Raw genomic sequence first — 24,497 nt, forward strand, 5'->3', positions numbered from 1 at the left:
GGTTACATATAAAGTATAAGAATCTACTACTGAATCAACTCTGAGCTCCTACCCAGTTTTATCTTTTCAATGTACTCCTATTTTCTCACTTCCCTTGACTACCTATGTGTTCTTATTCCTTCCATTATAAGACAGACAACTGACTAAAATGAATATGAGAGTATGAATTTCCTCAAGATTAGTTTTAGAGTAAAAGGGCTAGAATGACTCATTTAACATTCTAAATTCCAGTCATGTGTGTGTACTTTTCAAAGGTTACATATAAATTACTTAAATTTCTCTCACCTGGTTTCCAAATCTTTTTGGAGATTCAGCTTTTCACTTAAAAGTGCATCAATCTTAAATTTTGATTCCTTCAGCTGATTCTGTAATGACTGCAACACATTTCATAAAAAAAAAGTTAACTTTCCTACATGACTACTTCACTTTATAAAAAAGTATGTATGAGTCAGGTAGTCCCTGTACCAGTAGAAGGCCTTTATAAGTTGGTGAGGCATCAAGGCTGCTATAGTCTTCTTCCGACTGACTTTCATCTTCTTTATATTGCCTATGAAAAAACAGATGCAGTACACTTATGAAAAAATCTATCTTCAAAGGAACAATTCAGCTAACAAAAATCAATCTAGTAACATTTTGATAACCCAAATATGAATTGAAATTTAAGCCAAATTTCCTACTTGTCCTTATAGAGAATGGTATTAGGTATTAGGTACTACTACCTAATAGTAATATATCTGCTATCATCTTAATTAAAATATAAGATCAATGGAAACCAGAACTTTGTCTTGTTTGCCATGGTATCTCATTTTCTAGAAGAGTATGGAGCCTAAGAGTGAATGAAAAAGCACTTGTTGAATGAGTAAACAAACAAAGCATACTGTTTTTTTCCTTCTAGTACTTTTATGTCACCAAAATAACTATATGAAAAAATGTAAAGTATAAGTGGACATTTTATTTCCCTTAACAGAACACAAAATCCTAGAATGTAAGGACCCTACCTAAAACTTTGTCCTATCTCTGTAGAAGCTAACACCATGCCTACCATCTGAAACATAAGTTTCATTTGAAAACCAGAAGGGCCCTGAAGTTACTTATAATACTGCTTTCTGAATAGAATGAAGCAAGGAGTTACTCTACCATGAGCTGTTCTTTTCTTGTCTTCCCTTCCTTTCACTTTTTTCCACTTCTTCCCTCCATCTGCTCTCTTTTTTAAAGAGTCTCAATGGGCTAGAAGGAATCAGCAACCAGCACAGCTCTGTCACTGGTCCTGCTGAGTTTCTGGAAAGTTATTTTTCTTAAGAATACTAGAATGTATGCTTGATGAAAGTGGAGATTTATCTGCTTAGTTTATCATGGTATCCTTAGTCCCTAAACCAAACCATGGCACAAAGAAGGTGCTCAAATAAGTATCTGTTAAAAGAACTGTCCCATCTATAAACGATGAAATAGAATAGCTACTATTTTAATGACTGTATATGAAAGCACTTTAGGTTATTTGGCCTTAGATTACTCAGCTATTTTAGGTTAACTGAAGACCATTATTTTTATCTTTACCCTTAATTTCTTTAATCAGAGGTAAACTGTGTTTTAGTCTATATGCTTGATTTTTCACTATGACATTTTATCTTTAGCTCATATAAATCTGCACACTAATTAGACTGCACTTTGGTAGATGACTAATCTAATTATATCACTTTGTGAATATACTCAGTATCTATCTGATGGCTTGATGACATCAAATAGAATAAATTATAATACTTTAAAATATACAATAAATCCTATTTCTTCTGTAACCAATATTTTGGTGAAATAAATATATATATTTAATATAAATGCAATAATAGATTTTAACATAAGTAGTAAAATACAGTCTTTAAGAGCTTTATTAAAAAATTCATAGTTACATATTAGGTAGATTTCCAAAGCATATTTTAGGTTTCAAAAGGCTGACTACTTTTGGTGTGATTCACAACTGGATAGTATTTTAAAAATTGCCATACAGGACTAGTTATACCTTTGTTTATGAAGTTTTCTAATTTTGGATTCATAGTAGTCAATTAGGCAAAGCAACCTAGAAAACAGGAAATAAATTATTTCAAAATGTGATACTGTAGCATTTATTATTCTTTCTACATAATTTCAAATTACAGTGATAAGTGTACAGATAATCTAGCAAGTTTATAAAAAATTTAAGTGGTTTTGCCAGAAGTATTATACCAAATCATATATTATATTACTTTCAAAGTATAGTTTTAAAAATAACCACAATCATTATATTTCAGCATATTAAATGTATATTCTCGTAGTCCCAACAGTTCTACCTGTAGCAATCACTCTCACAGAAATATATGCCCCAAGGTTGTAGTCAAGATGAACAAAGTTGCTCATTGCACCATTATTTAGAAAGGTGAAAACACAGAAACAATTTACTCTTCAATAAGGAAAAAGTTAAATAATGGCACATCCATACTATAGAAAATGATGAAGCGTTAGAAAAACAATGTATATTTGTATGTCCTAATAAGGAGTAAGGGAAAAATTAATGTTGCATAGTCAAATGTATACCACTACTATTTTTTAAAGAAATAATTGTATGTGATTTTGTATGTGTATTGAAAAAGAACTCTATAGGTTCTTAACTGGGGGATACTATAATCTAGGGAACAGAGTTGGGGCTGCAGACTGACTGGCTGGGGAGAAGGCAAGATATTAAAATTTCATCAATGAGCACGACAGCCCTACACAATAATAAACTGTCCCACCCAAAATACCAAGAGCCCTCCTGTTGTGAAACACTAGGAAGGGCACAAACCAAACGATTAACGTGGTTATCTCTAAGGTGTGGTAATTAGGAGGGACAGGCAGGTCTATAACATTTTACTTTAAACACTTCTATATTATTTGAATTTTTATAAGCATGTACTGCTTTTTTAATTTAAAAAATCCTCAAAGAAAAATAAAATAACACTATACTTTCACATGTTATTCTTTTTAAAATAAGAATTCATACTATTTCTCTCCTATCTTGGGAAATTTACCAATCTCTTGCCTTTAAATCTAATTCAGCTAATTGTGCTTTTAATACTGTAACTTTATGGATTAGTCTTTCTTTTCAACCTTTCCCCATCCCAACACATACTAGCTTACATATCATCCTTTCTATCCCTCACAAGCCCTCTCATCCCCACACTTCCCTCTTAAGCTACCATTCCATTTTTATCTTTTCCTCCTTAGCAAACTTCATTCATTCTGGGTGACTGCTACCGGCTATCTTCAATAAACTTGTAGTGAGGAGTTATTTGTGTCAAATGGGAGGTCTGAGCAAATAAGACAGGAAGAAGGTAAACATATACACTGATGAGGCAGCATGTAACACTTCATACCACTTTCTTCTTGAAACATTCTGTTCCTTGGTTATCCTGACACCCAAACATAACTTCTCTTCTGCCTCTCTTTTGTCTACCTGAAATTTGGAAGTTCTCTGGAGTTCAGTCCTTCTAACTGCAGCCCTGCTATTTCTACATAGCTGGCTTAAGGTGCTTAGGCACATGTCCAAAAATGAATTTGTCATCTTTCCTCTCCATTCCCCAAATCTAACTTGAAATCTAATCTTTAACTCCTCTCCTCCTCTCAACAACGATAGCCAGTCAGTCTGGACAATTTCTGTCCATCTCTGCAATCTCTCTTTTAGCCCTAACACAGGCGTTCATTATCTCCCACCTAGACTATTACAGCTCATCACTAACTTGTCTTTCTGTCTCTGGGTTTAATTTCTTTGCTCAGAAATCCTGGGGATTTTTATCCTGCTATATAGAAAGCAGAACCCAATTTATAAGAGATATATGTAACCACTCCCAAGATAAAATTAGTTTTAAAAAATGATGAATCTATCCACATATCAATAAAGTAAACATTACTGTCTATCCAAGATGGTATGAGGAACTCTTTTGCAGAGATAAGAAAATACTCTGTTTTGAGTGGCAATGCGCTCTTCCTCCTCCTTTGATAATCTACAGATATCCTTTTGCAAAAAAGCAATAGCCTCTTGTTGTTCCATTTGTTTTCTCTTATAATGCTGACATTTTGCCTAGAAGGAATTTAAAAAAAACATAATTATAACATGTACATCTAGGACATGCAGTTCTAACAGTATTGTACACAAAGCCATCTTCACAGTTTCTATCAAACTGCTTCATTCAAGAACTTCAGTACTGAGGCTGTTTTTAAATAGGTACTAGCTCCAGAAACACTGTCATAAATGTAAACATGTAACAAGTAAAATAGGTATAAAATAGAGGAATTGTAGCTTATAACTGCTTGCATTCAAGGTTTCATAACAGTAAAGGAAACCGAGAATCTCCCTAACACTAAAGAAAAAGGAAAGCCATTGGAGAGTATCGAGCTACTATCTTGAGAGCACATTAAAAAGGCAAGGCTCAGTGGTTGAGAGTATCGACCTATGAAAAGGAGGTCAGAGGTTTGATTTCCGGTCAGGGCATATGCCCAGGTTGCTGGCTCCATCCCCTGTGTGGGGCATGCAGGAGGCAGCCAATCAATGATTCTCTCTCATCATTGATGTTTCTCTCTCTCTCTCACTCTCTTTCTCTCCCTTCCTCTCTGAAATCAATAAAAATGTTAAAAAAAATAAGAACAAAAACAAAAAAAACCAAGGGGACCGCTAACTGCTTTGGCTCAGTAGGTAGAGTGACGGCCCTTCCTGAAGGGTCTCAGGTTCGATTCCAGTCAAGGGCGTGTCCCTGGGATACAGGCTCAATCCCTGGCTCTGGTTGGGGCGCGTGCAGGAGGCAACCAATAGATGTGTCTCTCTCACCTCAATGTTTCTCTCTTTCTGTCTCTCCCTCTCCCTTCCATTCTTTCTAAAAATCCATGGAAAAGCATCCTCAGTGAGGATTAACAAAAAGAAAAAGAAAAAGAAAAAAGGCAAGGTGAGAAGCAGCAAAGCCAAGAGAGAAGCAGGGGATAAGTGAAGGTGACTTGGACCAGAGTGGAGACTAAAAGAAGAAAGTTTTGGAGAGGAAATACAGGAACTCAGTTTTAGACATGTAAAGTTCTAGATGCCTATTAGTGATGTCAAGTGGGTAGTGGGAAATGAGTCAGGAAGTAAGAGAAGAGGTTTGGACTATAGATTTAAATTAGGTGCTAAGAAAGACTGAGCATCACCAAGGGAGTTAGAGTATATAGGGAAGAGAAAAGGACTAAGGAATTACTACTAGGGAATCCCAACACTGAGAGGTTAGGGAGATGAGAAGAATCAGCAGTGGGGTTAGAGGGAAACCAAAGGAGAAAATATTCTAGAAACAAGGGAAGAATCTCAAGAAGAAACAGTAATAGGCCAAGTAAGGTAAAGACCATTGAATTAAGCAACATGGAAGTCACCTGTAACCTTGATGAGCTGTTTTATACTACTATTATGTAAGAAAATATATAACTCAGTACCTGTAAAGCTTTATGCTCCTTTTGAAGATCTTTCATTTTATTCTGCTGCTGGCAAACTCTATTTATGGATTCATCCTCCAATTCACCAATTTTGGATTTCACACCCTCCATTATTTCTTCCAAGTCATTAGCTCGTTGTTCCTGATCTACTGCTCGGCATTTTTCTAGTTGAAGTTCTTTTCTAATGATAGACACACAAGTCCTTCCTTAGTAATAAACATAAATCACATCAACAAATCTACTCATCTAATAACATAATGAATTTCTAAAATTTCTTTGCTAAGCTATCACCAAAAAATTACCTATTAAAAATATTTATATTTGTGCCCTATCTGGTTTGGCTCAGTGGATAGAACATAGGCCTGCGGACTAAAGGGTCCCGGGTTCAATTCCAGTGAAGGACACATGCCCGGGTTGCAGGCTCAATCCCCTGTGGGGGACGTGCAGGAGGCAGCCAATCAAGGATTCTCTCTCATCATTGATATTTCTATCTCTCTCTCCCTTCCTCTCTGATATCAATAAAAATATATTTTAAAAATAGATATTTGTATTTGCATCCACCTAGATACAAAAAATTCAAGAGAGGTCCCCCTACCCCATTTTCTTACTTAAGCTGCTGATTAGTTTCTATGAGCTCCTGGATCACATTCTGTTGACGCGCTGTTTCTTCCATCAACGTTTGCAAGTTCTGTCTCATCCTTTGTGATGACCGTTTGTCAAAAACGATGAGATCTATATTTTTTTAAAAAAATAGAATACAAATAGTAAAAATAAAGGTAAGGCAAAAAATTTTTAAGAAAATAATATTTTAAAGGAAAAAACAGCTTTTTTACCATCAGGGGCAAGAATAGGATCTGGTTACCTTTAAGATCTGTTCTTTTGACTAGAACTAAAGGTTTTAAGCCATGCGTCATCAACAGCACATTTATGCTCTCCCATTCTGCTTCTTCCTGCTACAATCACAAAGGAGAGAAAAGGATCAAGTTTATGATATAAGTGAAAAAATACCTTCTTGTACATAATTTCCTTCATTTTCAGAATAACAGAACTTTTTCTCCAAAAAATTTTAATATTAAGTTTTGTGTACATACAACAATTAAAATTAAAACAAAACAATTAAAAAAACACCTTGTAATTGCAGTGAATCAAACAGACCTTGGGTTTTTCATTTAACTGAACCAGATCAGGGCCCACTCAAAAGAAACAACTGCAAACTGAGTTACATTAATTGAATAGTAAAGAGAAGGTGAGTCACTTGGAAATAAGTGTCATTTTAACAATGATTAAGGACACACACACACAAAACCATATCTGAATGGTTGGAGCCAATAATTTAAATAGATCATATCCATTATATAAGAAACTAACTATAAAAAGGAGTCTGTCCATTCAGGTAACAGATTTGAGTAGAGTCATTCTGAGTGATTCTCTTTTTTTTTTTTTGGTTTTTGTTTTTGTTTTTCTGAGTGATTCTAAGTATGTCATTAAGCCATAAAGCTGAGAGGGGAACTCTAACTCTCTAGATTAAGTGAATAAAAATATAATGGGGCCCTGGTTGGTTTGGCTCAGTGGATGGAGTGTTGGCCTACAGAATGAAGGATCCTGGGTTCAATTCCAGTCAAGGGCGCTTGCCCCAGTTGCGGGCTTGATCCCCAGCGAGGGCATGTGTGAGGCAGCCGATCTACGATTCTCTCTCATCACTGATGTTTCTGTCTCTCTCTCTCCCTTTCCCTTCCTCTCTGAAATCAATAAAAAACTAAAATAAAAAACATAACAATGGGAAGAAAAATGAAATAAGGACATAAAAGATGGATCAGGCCTGGCAGATGTGGCTCACTAGTTGAGCGTCGACCTATGAACCAACAGGTCATGATTCGATTTGCAGTCAGGGCATGTGCCTGGGTTGCAGGCTCAATTCCCAGTGAGCAGCTGATCAGTGATTCTCTCTCATCATTGATGTTTCTATCTCTCTCTCCCTCTCCCTTCCTCTCTGAAATCAATAAAAATATATTTTAAAAAAGATGGATCGGAATAATAGAGATAATTTTTTAAATGACACATTTAAATCGCTGATATTGACATAGTTTTATAATGGGCTTTTAATGTTACGTACAATAATCAATTTTGAAATCACTGTGTGAGGTGCTTTGCATGCTCTTTAAGGTATTAAAGAATATTTGTAAAAAGCCAATTTGAGTGACTTTTCAATGTTTAAATGCTTGAAAAAATGTAATTTATACAATAAATACATTTTTATTACTGGTATAGTATGTAAATACTGTAATAGCTTAAAGGTTAATAATTTAGACAGACAAAGCACGAATAAAAGCATTAATCTTCACATCCAAATGCTCCTCTGACATTAAAGATTCTATCAAGACAAAAAAGGAACAAATTACCCTAATGACTCTTTGACAGCATTATGACCCACAGCACCAAATAAATCTTTCCTTTTGATTGCTGACTTTCTTTCCCTTCTTTATCTTTTCTACACTTCTCCTCCTTCCCCAAACCTTTCCTCTTATTTATGCTTAGGTCTTCTGGTCACAAAAATTAATGACACAGAACTAGAATTATTACTGACAGCCTGGCTGGGTAGCTCAGTTGGTTACAGTGTTGTTCTGATAAGCTCCCCTGTCAGGGTATATACAAGAAGCAACCAATAGCCCTAGCCGGTTTAGCTCAGTGGACAGAGCATCAGCCTGTGGACTGAAGGGTCCTGAGTTCGATTCCAGCCCAGGTCACATGCCCGGGTTGTGTGCTCTATCCCCAGTTGGGGGCATGAAGGAGGCAGCCAATCAATGATCCTCTCTCATCATTGATGTTCCTATCTCTTTCTCCCTTTCCCTTCCTCTCTGAAATCAATAAAATTTTTTAAAAAGCAACCAATAAATGCATAAATAAGTGGAACAACAAATTGATGTTTCTGTCCCACCCCCCTCTCAAATCAGTAAATAAAAAAAAGTATTACTGATATCTGTTTTAGGAGCCAAAAGCTCTGTGTGGATATCTCAGTGGAGGTCTAGCTAGTATGACTCATAATGACAAAATGCTTTGTAAATAATAATGTCATGAATTTTGAATGATCAAGTTATACATGTTGCTCCTTGTCTTTTCAATTTATTTATTTTTTTTAATATATTTTATTGATTTCTTACAGAGAGGAAGGGAGAGAGATAGAGAGTTAGAAACATCGATGAGAGAGAAACATCGATCAGCTGCCTCCTGCACATCTCCTACTGGGGATGTGCCCGCAACCCAGGTACATGCCCTTGACCGGAATCAAACCTGGGACCTTTCAGTCCGCAGGCCGACGCTCTATCCACCGAGCCAAACCGGTTTCGGCTCAATTGATTTTTTTAAGAGGGAGAAGAGAGAGAGAGAGAGAGAGAGAAACATTGATCGGTTGCTTCCCGCATGCACCCCAACAGGGGATCAAACCTGCAACCTGGTATGTTCCCTGACCAGAAATTGAATCTGCAATCTTTGGTGTATGGGACAACACTCCAACCAAGTGAGTTACACTGGCCAGGGCCTCTAATACCTTTTAAGAGAAAGAATAACATTAACTGTTTGCAAATTCTGAAAAGAGCTAAGAATGGCATTTTCCAAAGTTATGTGCTGCAGAACACTTTATACTTGAGCCTCCTTTTAGAGACTGATATCTTAGAGTAATGAAATCATGTAATAGTCTTTAACCTGGCATTTCCCAAAATTATCCTAACTAATAATAGAGAAACATGGTAATTGACCGTATGATCTCACTCATTTATGGATAATAAAGACCATTATAAACTGATGAACAAAAATAGATAGAGGCAGAGCAACATCGAACAGACTGTAAAACTACAGTGGGAAGACCGGGGAGGGTTTGGAGGCAGGAGGGGGGGTAAGAGATCAACCGAATGACTTGTATGCATTCATATAAGCATAACCAATGGACACAAGCCACTGGGGGGTAGGGGAAGCCAGGGGAATGTCAAGCAGGGATGGGCGGGAAGGAGACATATGTAATACTCTTTGTCATACTTTAAGCAATAAAAAAAAAAAAAAAAAGAAATCATGTAATGGTCTTTAACCTGGCATTTCCCAAAATTATCCTAATAATAGACAAACATGGTAATTGACCGTACCTTCGCTATGCCTCCCATTGGCTAATCAGCATGATATGCAAATTAACTACCAACAAAGATGGCGGCTAATTTGTATACTGCAGGCAGGGCGGGCCAGCACGAGCTGCCATCTGGGCCCCCGTGTGCCACCTAAGCCCCACCGACAGCCGGGACCCCCGTGTGCGGCCCTGGGCTGCAGGGCTTGGGGGCACGATCAGCCCGAGGGAGCCCTATTCTTGCAGGAATCTTCCTGCAACGGGCTTCTAGTCCTACATAATAAAAGGCTAATATGCAAATCAACCGAATGGTGGAACAACTGGTCGCTATGACGCATAATGACTACCAGGGGGCAAACGCTCAATGCAAGAGTTGCCCACTGGTGGTCAGTGCACTCCCACAGGGGGAGCGCCACTCAGCCAGAAGCTGGGCTCATGGCTGATGAGCACAGAGGCAGTGGTGGGAGCCTCTCACCTCCGCAGCAGTGCTGGTGCGAACCTTTTGAGCTTGGCGTGTCAGCATTTTGAAAAACCCTAACTTAACTCTGGTGCCGTGTCACATATAGAAATTTTTTGATATTTGCAACCATAGTAAAACAAAGATGTATATTTTTGATATTTATTTTATATATTTAAATGCCATTTAACAAAGAAAAATCAACCAAAAAAATGAGTTCATGTGTCATCTCGTGTCATAGGTTCGCCATCACTGGCTTAGGCCCACTATCAGTCAGATATCCCCCAAGGGCTCCTGGACTGCTGGAGGGCACAGGCCGGGCTGAGGAACACACACACACACACACACACACACACTACAGTGCACAAATTTCGTGCACTGGGCCTCTAGTTTTACTAAATAAAAGAATCTTTTTACTTTATTTTTCAATTACAGTTTACATTTAATATTATTTTGTATCAGTTTCAGGTGTACAGCATAGTGGTTAGATAATCATATACTTTACAGTATATGATTGGGTGAAGTATTCACCCAATATTTCCAGTACCCACTTGGCACCATACACAGTTATTACAATATTATTGACTATACTCCCTATGCTGTACACCTGAAATCTTTTAAATTAAGAATTTCAGATTTTTCACATTTGTAGATGTAGTATTATTTGCCACCACATACTTTGAAAAACACTGGTTTCAAATATTTCCCATTTACCTGTTTTTCAGTCATGAGTCTGTTTGATGATTTACTGGACTGCTGGACTTGAGGGGCTGCTGGAGATATAGTTTTTCTTTGCAGAACCAAAGAAGTAGAGACTGGCAGTGAAAAATTTTGAGTTGCCTAAATTAAAACAGAAAAAAGTGCAAGAGGTGTTAAATGAAATTATACTTAAAAGAACCACTACTCTTGAGCAATTTAAGCCATTCCTGTGTCAAAACTTTTATTACTTCTTAGAAAGCTAATTTAAAGAATGATTAGAATAAACCCTATCTTACAATGTTCTCCTCTAGATATAAAACAATATGGGGTTTTACACACATACCAGCACAAAGAAAAATATTTTTGTTTTAACTGGATATGAAAAGCACATGATGCTAACAAACTGTTATCTTTTAGAAGCTGCTTTTCAAAAAAACTAAAAGAATTGTACCTGACCCAAAAGTTACGGGCCAGTCTAACAATTCACTGGACTGACTCCAAGGATGAATGGAATGCCACTTTCTTAGGTGGACTTTATTTCTAAGTAAATCAGAGGTTAGCAACAAAGGATTCTGTTTGACAGGCACACACAAAAGTTTATATTCAGTCTAACCTACCATCACTTGCTCTCATTATCTAAGACTGCACCATTCTATAAAAAAAAAATTCTTCGGGTTGTTTGATATGTAAGTATAATTCCTCCCCTCCAATCCCACATATTCATTAGCATCATGGAATTTTAGAACTTGAGAGGACCTTGAAAATTGTTTAATACGAAATCTCTAGCTGTTCATAGCTGGCAGAAAAGAGTGTAGGGAGAGCTGTACCAATATATCAGGTACCAGAGCCATCTGAGGCCCAAAGAGGTGCAATAATCTTCCAGGACTGATTAGAGGTAGGCCTCCTTCCTGCCAGTTCAATGTTTCATCCAAAGCACCCTTCTGCTTCAGACAGTGAAATCCAATTAAACAATTTATTGGTCACTAATAATTTATTTTTAGCTAAACCTAATAACAAATTAGATTCTCAAATGCTGCCATTTTTGCAGTTTCACATCAGTTCTTTCTCCCTTTAAACTCTGGTCTCTTTCAATAACTCAATCACCTACTACATTAAACCCTCCTGCTTTTATTTTAAATAAAGATCCTTTTGACCCTAACTGGTTTGGCTCAGTGGATAGAGCATCAGCCTGAGGACTGAAGGGTCCCACATTTGATTCCGGTCAAGGGCATGTACCTTGGTTGCAGGCACATTCCCAGTTAGGGGGTGTGCAGGAGGTAGCTGGTCAATGTTTCTAACTCTCTATCCCTCTCCCTTCCGCTCTGTAAAAAAATCAATAAAATATATATATTTTTTTAATAAAAAGATCCTTTTAAAAAATGTCAGCCAACTTCAGTTACAAGCTTTTTAACTTTTCATTCGAGAAATTTTTTTAAAACTACACAAAAGTAGAGAAAGACTATAATGAACTCATGTATTCATCAATCCAGCTCCAATAACATTCTTCTATTCTTGTTACATTTCTTCCTTACCCACTTATATTTCGGTATACATGTTTAACAAATATAGACTCATTATCACACCCAATAAAAATAACAGTAATTCTTTACTATTACCTAATATCTAATCCATGTTCAACTTCCCCAAATATCTTATGATTTTTTTTCAAACAAATTCCATATATAGCACACACGTTTCTTTTAATTTTTAAGCCCCAGTCTCCTTTTTAATATGGCATTTGTTAAAGAAATAGGCATTAGTCTTCAGAGTTACCCACATTTCAGATTTAGCTTATTGCATTCTCATCATTTAACATATTTATCCATCTCCTATATTTCTTGTAAACTGGTTATATCTAGAAGCTTTATTAAATTTCGGTTCAGTATTTTTTTTTAAATACATTTTTTATTGATTTTTTACAGAGAGGAAGGGAGAGAGATAGAGAGTTAGAAACATCGATGAGAGAGAAAACATCGATCAGCTGCTTCCTGCACACTCCCTACTGGGGATGTTCCCGCAACCAAGGTACATGCCCTTGACCGGAATCGAACCTGGGACCTTTCAGTCCGCAGGCCGACGCTCTATCCACTGAGCCAAACCGGTTTCGGCTCGGTTCAGTATTTTATGGCAAGAATAATTCAGAGGTAGTGCTGTGTTCTTCCTACTGCATCACCATTAGTAATCAGCCAAAGTTTAAAGTGGGAAGAATACACCATGTAAACCAGACATAAGGTTAGTAGACATCAATGTAAGAGAATCTCCCAAAAAGCATGGAGCCACATATTCTAACAGTCTTCCAACATCCACCCTGGACCTCTCTCTAATCTTCAAAATGCCATCTCCCTCCATGTTCAAGACCTAGGAGTTCAATCTCTTCTTCACTTAGTTAACTCATACTTGACCTTCTGATGTCAGCTCAAATTTCCTTCTTCAGGGAAATCTCCCCTGATTCCATGACTAGATCAGGTTCTCGTTATATGCTCTTGTAGCACTATAAAGAATAAAGTATAGAGATTTAGAGTTCAGAGACAAATGGCCTGAGTGACTACCAGCTTAACCGTTTATTAAACTGTGTGACATGGACAAACTCATTAACATCTTTGATCCTTGATACCTTCATTTGTAAAAGAGTAATAATAATATCTACACCTCAGAGGTTGAATTACGTCAGACAACATGTAGAAAGTATTTAATACAAGTGTGTGACACATAGAAATGTATATAACAACTACCAATTATCTATACAAGTATGCTGAACAAAATGGAACTTACCTAAGCATACAATCATATTATCTTAGACCTTTTTCTACAAATTACTCAGCTGTTATAAGTTGTTTTACATAATATGTCTAGGTAAAACTAAATTCCAGGACATTAGTAGTCTTATTTTTTTTTTTGGTAATAGTCAAATAGGCAATCTGCCTCTAAGAAAGCCAAATAAAACTTTTTTTTTTCTTCTTAAAAGCATTGAAGAACTAACAAGATAATGAGGAATTACCAGGACAAAAAAAAATTACTAAAATGAGAACACAGTTTTTCCCTGAAGGCATTTGCAAATCCAAAGAAAAAACTGTGAGCATGAGTGATAAAGAGCAAAGTCAACTACCATCAACAAATGACAAGTGCTGGCCAAGATGTGGAGAAAAGGGAACCCTAATACAATGCTGGTGGGAATGCAGACTGGTGCAGCCACTGTGGAAAACAGTATGGCTCGGCTGGGTGTAGCTCAGTGGTTGAGCATCAGCACAGGAACCAAGAGGCCAATGACTGGATTCCCAGTCAGGGCACTGTCCGGGTTGCGGGCTCGATCCCCTGTGGTGGGTGTGCAGGCGGCAACTGATCGATGATATTTCTCTTTCATCGATGTTTTTATCTCTCTATCCCTCTCCTTTCCTCTCTGAAAAGTCAATAAAAACATATTAAAAAAAACACAGTATGGAGTTTCCTCAATAAATTAAAAATAGAACTGCCATTTGACGCAGTAGTCCAACTTCTAGGAAGATATCCTAAGAAACCCAAAAAACCAATCAGATAGAATATATGCACCCCTATGTTCATAGCAGCACAATTTACAATAGCTAAGCTCTGGAAACAGCCCAAGTGCCCATCACCAGACGAGTAGATAAAAAAAACTGTGGTACATTTATACCATAGAAAAAAAAGCTATGGTACATTTATACCATAGAATACTATGCAGCAGTAAAAAAAAAAAAACACCAAAAAGAATCTCTTACCCTTTGAGAGAGCATGGAGAGACCTAGAAAGCATTATGCTAAGTGAAATAAGTCAGTCAGAGAAAGACAAGTATCACATGATCTCACTCATATGTGGAATCTAATGAACAGAATAAACTGATGAACAAAATAGATCCAGAGACACAGAAGCATGGAACAGACTGACAAATCTCAGAAGAACTTATATGACCCATGAACACAGGCAATAGTGTGGTAAAGGTATAGAATGGGTGTGGAGGGGGGGAAAGAAGGGGACATCTGTAATACTTTCAACAATAAAGATAATTTTTTTAAATAAGTAAATATATAATAATTTTTTTAAAAAGAGCAAAGCCACCCTATTTAAAATTGCTACCTGGAAGTGCTACAACTCTCAGGAGAAAGGTGAGCGAGAAGTAACCATCTAGGCCATGAACTGAAACCTGGCTTCCACTTCTCTATTTCATTCCAATATCTCAACAAGGTCCCAAATTAATAGTGCCTCCAAATAATAATAGTGCTGGCAGAGCAAATGAAATTTCTGGAAAAAGGCCTCAAATTATTCCCACAGCCCTAACCGGTTTGGCTCAGTGGATAGAGCGTCGGCCTGCGGACTGAAAGGTCCCAGGTTCGATTCCGGTCAAGGGCATGTACCTTGGTTGCAGGCACATCCCCAGTGGGAGGTGTGCAGGAGGCAGCTGATCAATGTTTCTCTCCCATCGATGTTTCTAACTTTCTATCCCTCTCCCTTCCTCTCTGTAAAAAATCAATAAAATATATTTTTTTAAAAATTATTCCCACAAAAAAAGTTTCAAGTACAATATCCAGAAAACAGCCAAAGATAACCAAGACATATAGGAAACAAGACATAAGGGGAACAGAAGCAATAGTCAAAAGAAACTAACCCACAAAGAAAGACTTCTAATATTGTAATTGTTAGGCACAGACCATAAAATAACTACACTGACAATGTTCATAAAAATAAAAACTTGAAACTTCTGGCAGAGAACTAAAACTGAAAAGAGATAAAACATATTTGAAAAAGAATGAAAACTTTAGAACAAAAAAGTTACAGTAACTGAAATTAAGATCTTAAATCACATGCTTAAGAGTAGATTAGAAAGAACAGAAGAGAAAATTTAATTAACTAGATGGAAAGTTAGAAGAGACTACCACCTTTTTAGTTCTCTATGCTGCATTCAGGAAAACACAGAAGACATTCAACTTCAAATGAAGGAACACTGGCACATCCAAGAAAGAGGAAAAAAATGGAGCAGCAACAGCATTTGGAGATAAAACTAAGAAGCTGTGAGAGCCAATAAAATAAAAGTCCACAGATTCTAGAAGCTCAACATAATCTTGCATCAGGATAGAAAAAAAAAAATCACTCCTTGACATATATTAAAGTATAAAAAAAAAATCTCAAAAGCAATTAGAGAAAAAAAGACTATCATTAAAGGAGTGACAGAATATCAGTTAACTGTTTAGCAGTAACAATGGAAACTAAGAGTAGACTAATATCATAAATGTGCTGGGGGAAAAAAATAATTGCCAATCTAAAATTCTAAACCCAGTGAAAATATCCATTAATAATAAAGACAAAGGATATTTTCAAACAAAACAAATAGGACAAATCTGCTCTATAAAAAATTCTAAAGATGCTTCATGCAGAAGATTCCTTGATAGAAAGAAAGAGCTGTAGAAAGGAATAAAGATCAAGGAGCCCAGCTGGTGTGGCTCATGGGTTAAGCACGACCTATGAACCAGGAGGTCATGGCTTGATTCCCAGTCAGAGCACATACCTGGCTTATGGGCTTAATTCCCAGTGTGGGAAATGCAGGAGGCAGCCAATTAATGATTCTCTCTCACCATGGATGTTTCTATCTCTCTTACCCTCTCTGAAATCAATAAAAATATTTTTGAAAAGAAATAAAGAATAAAGCCCAGAAACAAACCCACAAATAAAAGATAAAGGTGAGAAAGTGATTCAGCAGAGAAAGGATAGTCTTTTTAAAAATAGTGCAACTGGATATCTATGTGCCAAAAAATAGACTTTGATTCATACCTCACACCATAAACAAAAATTTACTCAAAATGAATCATAGACATAACTCTAAAAACCTAAAAATACAAAGTGCCTAGAAAAAAAGCATAGAAAACCTTTGTGACCTTGGAATAGGCAAAAATTTCTTAACTATATCATCAAAAGCGTGATCCATAAACAAATTTGGCTTCATAAAAATGAGAACTGGCCCTGGCTGGTTTGGCTCAGGGGATAGAACATCAGCCCACATGATTATAGCAACTGCTTCAGAAAAAAATCATTCAACTAAATCCAATACCTTTTTTGATAAAAACTCTCAGCAAATTGAGAATAGAAGGATCATACACAATAAAAGCCAAAAATGACAAAACTATAGCCAACATCATACTCAATGGGCAAAAACTAAAACCATTTCCCCTAAGAACAGGAACAAGACAGAGAATGCCCACTTTCACCACTCTTGTTTAACAGTACTGGAAGTCTTAGCCATAACAATCAGATAAGTGGAAGAATATACCGTGTTCATGAATGAGTAGAATCAACATCATTAAAATGTCCATACGACCCAAAGCAATCTACAGATTCAAAGCAATCCCTAGTAAAATACAAATGGCATATTTCACAGATCTAGAACAAACACTCCAAAAATTTATATGGAACCAAAAAAGACCCTGAATGGCCACAGCAATCTTGAGAAAGAAGAACAAAGTTGGAGATACCAAGTTATACTACAAAGACACTGTACTCAAAACAGCCTGGTACTGGCACAAGAATAGGCATATAGATCAATGGAACAGAACAGAAAACCCAGAAATCGACCACTATGCTCAAAATAATATTTGACACTATGCTCAATTAATAATATTTGACAATGGAGTAAGGACAGTCTCTAGAGTAAATGGGGTTGGGAAAATTGGACAATGCAAAAAATGAAACTAGACCACCAACTTACACCATACACAAGAATAAAGTCAAAATGGATAAAAGACTTAAATGTAAGACATGAAACCATAAAAATCTTAGAAACCATAGGCAGCAAAATCTCAGACATCTCAGTAATATGTTTACCAATACATCTCCAAGAGCAAAGAAAACTGAGAAAACAAAACAAAAAATGGGACTACATCAAAATAAAAAGCTTTTGCACAGCAAAAGAAACCATCAACAAAATGACAATATTATTTACTACAATGTTATTTATAAAAAAATAAATAAAAGCAAACTAGATATTCATCAATTAGGAACTGGTAAATAAATTCTGGTAACATACAATGTACCAGGAAGACAAATGAAATATTATGTAGATGTAAATATAAACAATAATGCTCTTCATGTACTGGTTATGAATTATCTCAAAGACATATTTGTATATTAAAAATCAAGTAGACAGTACATAATTTTCACTGGGAAAAGTATAAATGCACATAATTTCTTGTTTATGTATAAATGCTTTCCTAAGAAGAAATACAATAAACAAAAAATATTTGTTGACTTTAGGGAAGGACCAGAATTATTAAAGTTAAGTGAATATGTTCAATATATATGCATTTAAATAGGAAAATTCAACTTTGTGAATGTCTAACAGTATCAATATTTACATTAAAATGTAAATTCAATAATATCTAAAATGAAAAAAAAGGAAATAAAGAACCAATTTATAATCTTGAAAACTGGTAAGTAAATGGTAGGAATCAAGAATAAATGCTGCCTTTCCTGAAGGAATTATACTGCTGCCTATTTAAATAATAGATAAGGGACTAGTATTCCAACCAATAAGTGAAAAAGATATGATAGAAATACAATACACTATTTTGCAACCTTCAGTGAATAGATATATAGGCATCGAGTAGCACCAGCTGCTGAGATCAGGAAGAGAGAAACAAGGACACATTATGCACTTCCTATGGTCTTGCCAACCACCATTTAGACAACTGCCAAGGGGATGACTAAGTCTGATCCAGTCTGCAACCCAACTACTAATGTGCAGGAGCTACCCAAGGCAGATGAACATATGAACTAGACCTGATTATACAATCAGCAAAATCCAGACTGTAAGATATACAGGTCAATTGACTCAGGTTCTTTACCAGAAAACAAAATTGTAAGAAAAAGAAAGGAACAGAGAAAAACTACAAATTAAACTTTTAAAATTTTTAATGGGCAAAACTACATAATATCTAGGAGTATGCATTTATGAAAAAAATGCTTTTTAAAACACAAGGAAGCAATTACTATAAAAGTAAGAATGGCTACTAATGGAAGTAGGTGTGCTTGGGATGGGCCAACAGAGCAGCTGTGGCATGGCTAGTACAGTACTGTTCTACACCCTGACCTACATGGTACTGTCTTTCAATAATTCATTAAGCTATGCTTCTGGTATGTGTGTTCTACTTGATTTCATAATAAAACTCATTTTACTATTTAAAAAATTTATTAAGTAATAATAAAAGTAAAGGAAATACCAAAAGAAAGCCTGGTATAATTTTATAGCCAAACTGCCTGCGTTTGAATTGTGGATTCTGCCACACAGCCAGGAAAAGTACTAATCTCTCTGTGCCTCATTTCTTTATCATGAAGTGAGAATATTAAGTGTTTAGCTCATAGGGTAGTTGTGAAAATTAGGGGAGTTAATATACAGGCACACCTCAAGAGATATTGCAGGTTTGGCTCCAGTCCACCACAATAAAGCAAGTCATACAAATTTTTTGGTTTCCCAGCATATATAAAAGTTATGCTTACACTATATTAAGTGTGCAATAGCATTATGTCTAAAAAATGTACATACCTTAATTTAAAATACGTTATTGCTAAGAAATACTAACCGTCATCTGAGCCTTCAGAGAGTTGTAATCTTTTTGCTGATAAAGAGTCTTATTTTCAATTTGTAAAAAATACAATATCTGTGAAGTGCAGAAAGATTAAGTGCAATAAAAAAAAAGTTTTGCCTGTAGAAAGGAAACAGATCAGTGCCTGGCACATCGCAGGACAGAAGTGGTGATCAGAGTTAGTGGGTGATCAGCTGTGTTAACTTAGATATTTAACCTCTCTGGGCTTCAATTTCCTTAACTGAATTTAAAATATCTACCTGATAGGATTATCAGGAGGTCAAAAGGAAATATATGTATTATACCCAGTATGGTAGTCAATAAACAATAGATTTGCCCTGGCCTGTGTGCTCAGTGATTAGAGCATCACCCCTACACTGGGTTCGATTCCCAATCAATGGCACATACCTGGGTTTTTGGTTGGTTCCTGGCCTAAAGCAATGGAAAAATATCCTTCATTGAGGATTAAAACAAAACACACCAATAGATTCTTTCCATGGTCTCCCAACATCCAGAGTCATCTGTCACATTAGGCATACCTCAGTCACAGCACATTCCTCTTGCACTTTTTATCTGGTCATTCAAGTTGATTTCAATGAAGTGATCACCCAGTGAATCTCACGTTTGAAACTGGATCTTCATCTAGGTTTCAAAAAAATAAACAGGCCAAAATCTTAAAATGTCCGACCTCCTAGTAAGAATGGTCTTATGTTACTCCCAGAGCAGGAATTCATGGTACTGGTAACCACTAAACTGAGGCTGAACAACTGAAGTCATCGCTAATGGATTCCGATGCTCACCACCCCTTCTTAGCTTTCCTCTCCCTGCTGGGGTCCAAATCTATCTTTCATCAATTCTGACTCCTGGCTTCACAGGTAGGATGTTCTCATTTGCAAGGTACTAAAAAGAAGCATGCTCAGAGATAAATACCACTGAACATAAAAGGCAAAGGCATCAATTCCACCTGTAACCAAATGCTCCTTTTTAGAGATCAGACGGTGAAATTAATGTCAACAGTTTGCAGCGGCCCTTCCCTACTGCAGCTGTGCCAGGAAGAGACCTGGGCCTTTCTGATACCTCACCTCAAGGAAGGCTTTGGGCACAGGGTTGCAGGGTAGGAGTTGGTTGTCTGTGGCATAGAAAGCCAAGTGCAAAACACAGCTGTATTTTCTGGCTCTGTCCCGGTTTCCCGAGAGCCCTTTGGTGACTTACCCGTGACAGGCCTGAAGCGCCTGCAACGTGCTCCATACATTAAAATGTAAATATTTTTCACCATTTGGGGGTGAGGGGTGGGGGAGAAGCTGGAAATAAACCATGGCGAGTCGCTGTTCTTTCTCAGGTGGGTCGCGTTAAAATCTGGGATTAGCTTTCTCAAATGCATGTCCTTCACATTATTGCAATAAATGGAACACGCACTGTTTTCAAAGTCTCTACTGTCTATTGAATGCAAAAGTTCTATTCCAAAAAAACACGCCAACACGCTGTTTAATGACGTTCCTAAAAAGAACGGAATCTACCACAAATAAGGACATGGAGTTAGGACTGGATATCATCAGTCCGATCATCCTGCCCCAGGAGAGGTTACATAAAGGGCCCCAACACACCTCCCCCGCTTGAGGCCCAAGCTGAGGCCAAACCCCAGTGGGGCCCCCTGCCCCCCAAAGTGGAGCTGGGGAGGCCCGGGCCTACTTGGCAAAGCGGAAAGTAAAACAACAGCAGCAGCAGCTGGGTGATGCCTGCGCGGTGTTTAACACTATTACAGCCGGGAAACAAGTGGCGGCAGAAACCCTTTCCGGTTGGTCTCTCGGCCTCCGCGGTTTCCACCTCACGGATTTCCTTCATGGAATCCAACTAGACGCCCCAAAAAGTCAGATGCGCCCCGAGTCGGGACAGGGCATGGAGAACGCGGAGAAGAGGACACCTGCCTCCTCCCCACTCGCACCCACGGCCCCCGGCTTCGCTCCGAGCGCCCACCAGCCACGCACCCTCCTCAGGCTCCCGACGACCTACAACGTACCCCGAGTCCAGCGGGCGCGGGCATCACCCAACGCCGCGGTTGTCAGCCGGTGTGCCGCGGCACCGCTGACACGTGCAGCCCGTTTACGCGGGGCACCGACCTCTGTCCCCTTCCACTGCCCAACACAACAGCAGCACCCGGGGTGAATGAGTCAAAATTATACCTTTTTTTTGTTTTATTATATCAGCAAAAAATACATATTTTTGGTGTGCCGCAGAATTTTCGTTATTAGTTGATGTGCCCTGAGAGGAAAGGGGTGGGAAGTCGCTGCTCTAAGATTTATACGTATCGCCCCCCTCTTGGCCTCCTCAACCACCGCGCCGGGCAAGAGTGACCAGCTGTGCTCGGTTAACGCAGAAACCGCGGCGCCGAGACCGTACGCCAGCGGCCGAAGATCACAAAGCGGGGGAGGGAGCCGGGTTCCTCGGGGGCCCGATCCCAACACACGACTGAGATTTTCAATCGGCGCGAACCAGTCCCCACGACAAGGGTCAGTTTGCCCACCCGCAGGGCCCCGAGGAAGCCGATTCTGGGGGTGCTGCCGAGAGGGGCTGCAGCCGCCGCCTCCGCGAACCCCGAGCGCCGCACTCACCTTCCGCGGCCGCCCGTCTCCCACCAGCAGCGCGCCCAGCTGGGCCGGCTCCGCCGCCTGGGGCCCCGCCTCTGCGACCGTTACGGCGCCGTGGGAGGCCGACCAATCGAGCCCGAGCGCGTCGAGGTGCCTCCTTCCGCTCCGCTTCCGGACGCCCGCGAGCGATTTCTCGGGCCGCGCGGGGAGGCTGGAACCGCCCCGCGCCCTCTGGTTGGCTCCGCTGCTGGGGGCGGGGCTTGCATCAAAACAGTTGTAAGCTTGGGCCCGGCGTTGCCATCTGCGCCTGCGCGCTTCCTCCGCACTTGCAATTGGCTCTTGGCTCGCAGGTGTTTTACCTCCTACCGCTGTGGTTCTCAACCTTGGCTGCACATTAGAATCACCTGGGAATCTTTCTAAAATCCTGATTTCTGGGCCTCATCTTCTGGAAATTCTGTTTCTTTGGTATGGGGTGGGGCCACAACATTAGTAACAAAGAAACAGAATTTCCGGAGGATGAGGCCCAGAAATCAGGATTTTAAAGACTCCCAGGTGATTCTAATGTGCAGCCAAGGTTGAGAACCCCTGACCTAACGGGAGCTCTACTTTGCCCGGGCGACTTACTGGTAAGAAATACACATTTAAGGCTATCGGTGAAAGGGAGGCCCGGGGCACGTGGCCGCCACAGACTGCCCGCCCGACACCTATGCCCGCCCTCACTGCGAGTTCTTGCTTCAGGACCCATCAGCTGTTCTCTATGTTCCAGACCTGGCAGAGGACTGCGGCGCCTGGCATTTGGAGGCCCCTAAAAGCGTTTGTTGGTGACATTTTACCCTCCCATTCGTCATTTTCAAAATCTCCACAAAATGTCAGGACCTACATCGGGCTCCAGAGGTGGCTGTCTGGAGATACTCAAAGTCTAGTTAGGGAGAATGAGTATGCACTCTGAAATTAAGAGACATTGTGATCTGATCAGAGAAGGGCTGTGACGGGCGCAGGAGGAACAGAGAAGGAGGCTTACCTAAGTCAGTCACTGAAGTCTTCCTAAACCAGTGGTCCTCAACCCTGGCTGCACATTAGAATTAACCAGGGAGCTTTGAAACCCTTGTTGCTCAGGCCTCAGACCAATTAAATCAGAATCTCCAGTGTGGGCCCCAGGTGTCCATGGTTTAGAAAGCTCCCCAAATGATTCCAATGTGCAGCCATACTCGAGAATGGCCAACCTGGAGAAATACTTAAGAAGAATGATTCTGAATGATGAATAAGAATTCCCCAGCAATACAGGGAAGAAAGGTTAGAGAAAACTTCATGTGCACATTAATAACTCAAAAGCACATTATTATAATGCCTATTTCACAAGTGCTTAGCAAACCTTGCCATTTTGTTGTTTTTTGTAATTAAGCCCAGCTGTCCCTTCTGTGCAGCTCATATCTGCCCTCCCTAAAAAACCTAACTCCCCAAACATGTACAAATATTGTGGGACTTACTGAGAAAGTTGAAGAATGTGTTGCATCACTAGAGAGGCTGAGGAGGAAAGCCTCAGGAAGTATGCTAAGAAGCTGGGACTTTATCTTGGAGTGATAGGGAACAATAGACAAGTTTTCAAAAGAGACATGAAATGGAAAGTTGCTGTTTTTTGTCTGGGTGTCTTCAAGCCTAATTTTTTTGCATCATGTTATATATGTGAAAACTGTAAAAACAAAAACAAAAACAAAAAATAACAACACAAAACAGCTCCAACAGTGTACAAATATGATTGCTGCTTTATTTTTTTTTTCACAAAAGGAAGTCAGCTCAATCCTCTAGTTCTCAGTTTAATAAGTTGGGGATATACAAATAGGGTCCATACCCATTTTTAAAAATTCATAGGTAGTTGAGTGATCCAAAAATTCCTAAGGGAAAATCCAACTTCCACACACCTGAAGAGAAGGCCAGGCGGCTCACCTGCCCACCGCTGTCATTGCATCATGTAGCCACATGATGTCGCTGTTAACAACCTGTATTTTCCAACTGGTTAAATGATGCAGGTCTGCGGCAAAGCAGGTCCCACAATGGCCAACAAGGCTTCTCCCACAGAAGACATTAGCCATGGTATCTTTCACAGGTCTTAGGTTCATAGCTCAATACTTTCGGGCCCATACACAGCCTTATTCCAGGCAGCTGGGACCACTGTGAGTTTGATCTCTGTGCCTGGCCCCCATGCAAAAGGGGATTACCATAATTGGAATTGGCAGTGGGGTGAGTGTTCCTTAAATCACACGGGTTGGAAGGTGGAGGCAACTTAAGTAAAACTGAAGTCCTGTAAGCAGTGAGAGGACAGTGGGTGCTAGATGAACAGATCACCAGTATTCACAATCTTCAAGCACAAGAAGCCTGATTGCTCTCTATTTCCTAACAATAGAGCCCCCTTTCTCATCACTCCTGGATTTTGTGTGTAGCAAGTGGAGGGGAGGAAGCTCTATCTCATTGTCCTCCAAAGAAATCCCCTTCTTATGGACCACCAAGGCATAGCTCAGGCAAATATATTATTAACAAATGCTCAAGAACCTATACAGAATAACCATAGTTACATTAATTGAGCCCTTAAAATGTGCCAGGCCCTGGGACAT

The 24,497-nt window shown here is 38.9% G+C and overlaps 1 protein-coding gene and 1 long non-coding RNA gene across 2 annotated transcripts in view; both read right to left on the reverse strand.

Moving 5' to 3' along the window:
* Nucleotides 1-11,978, reverse strand: part of CEP70 (centrosomal protein 70) — a 36,401-nt gene extending 24,423 nt beyond the window's left edge. Inside the window, exons 1-9 of the mRNA XM_023749335.1 lie at nt 11,958-11,978; nt 10,737-10,862; nt 6,320-6,410; nt 6,066-6,189; nt 5,458-5,638; nt 3,918-4,087; nt 2,015-2,071; nt 466-547; nt 286-374 (exon numbers count right to left, since the gene is read on the reverse strand). Of these exons, the coding sequence (XP_023605103.1) occupies nt 286-374; nt 466-547; nt 2,015-2,071; nt 3,918-4,087; nt 5,458-5,638; nt 6,066-6,189; nt 6,320-6,410; nt 10,737-10,751 (809 nt within the window). The 5' untranslated portion in view covers nt 10,752-10,862; nt 11,958-11,978. The remainder of the gene's footprint in view (nt 1-285; nt 375-465; nt 548-2,014; nt 2,072-3,917; nt 4,088-5,457; nt 5,639-6,065; nt 6,190-6,319; nt 6,411-10,736; nt 10,863-11,957) is intronic.
* Nucleotides 11,979-11,994: 16 nt separating this feature from the next.
* LOC111824917 lies at nt 11,995-21,980 on the reverse strand. Its single transcript, XR_002827982.1, has 3 exons — nt 21,913-21,980; nt 19,843-19,945; nt 11,995-12,043 (listed from the first exon to the last, which is right to left on the reverse strand). It is a non-coding gene; the product is annotated as an uncharacterized LOC111824917 (long non-coding RNA).
* Nucleotides 21,981-24,497: the final 2,517 nt, after the last annotated feature.

The sequence above is a fragment of the Myotis lucifugus genome, unplaced genomic scaffold (genome assembly GCF_000147115.1).
Source record: "Myotis lucifugus unplaced genomic scaffold, Myoluc2.0 scaffold_8, whole genome shotgun sequence".
NCBI classification, from domain to species: Eukaryota; Metazoa; Chordata; class Mammalia; order Chiroptera; family Vespertilionidae; genus Myotis; species Myotis lucifugus.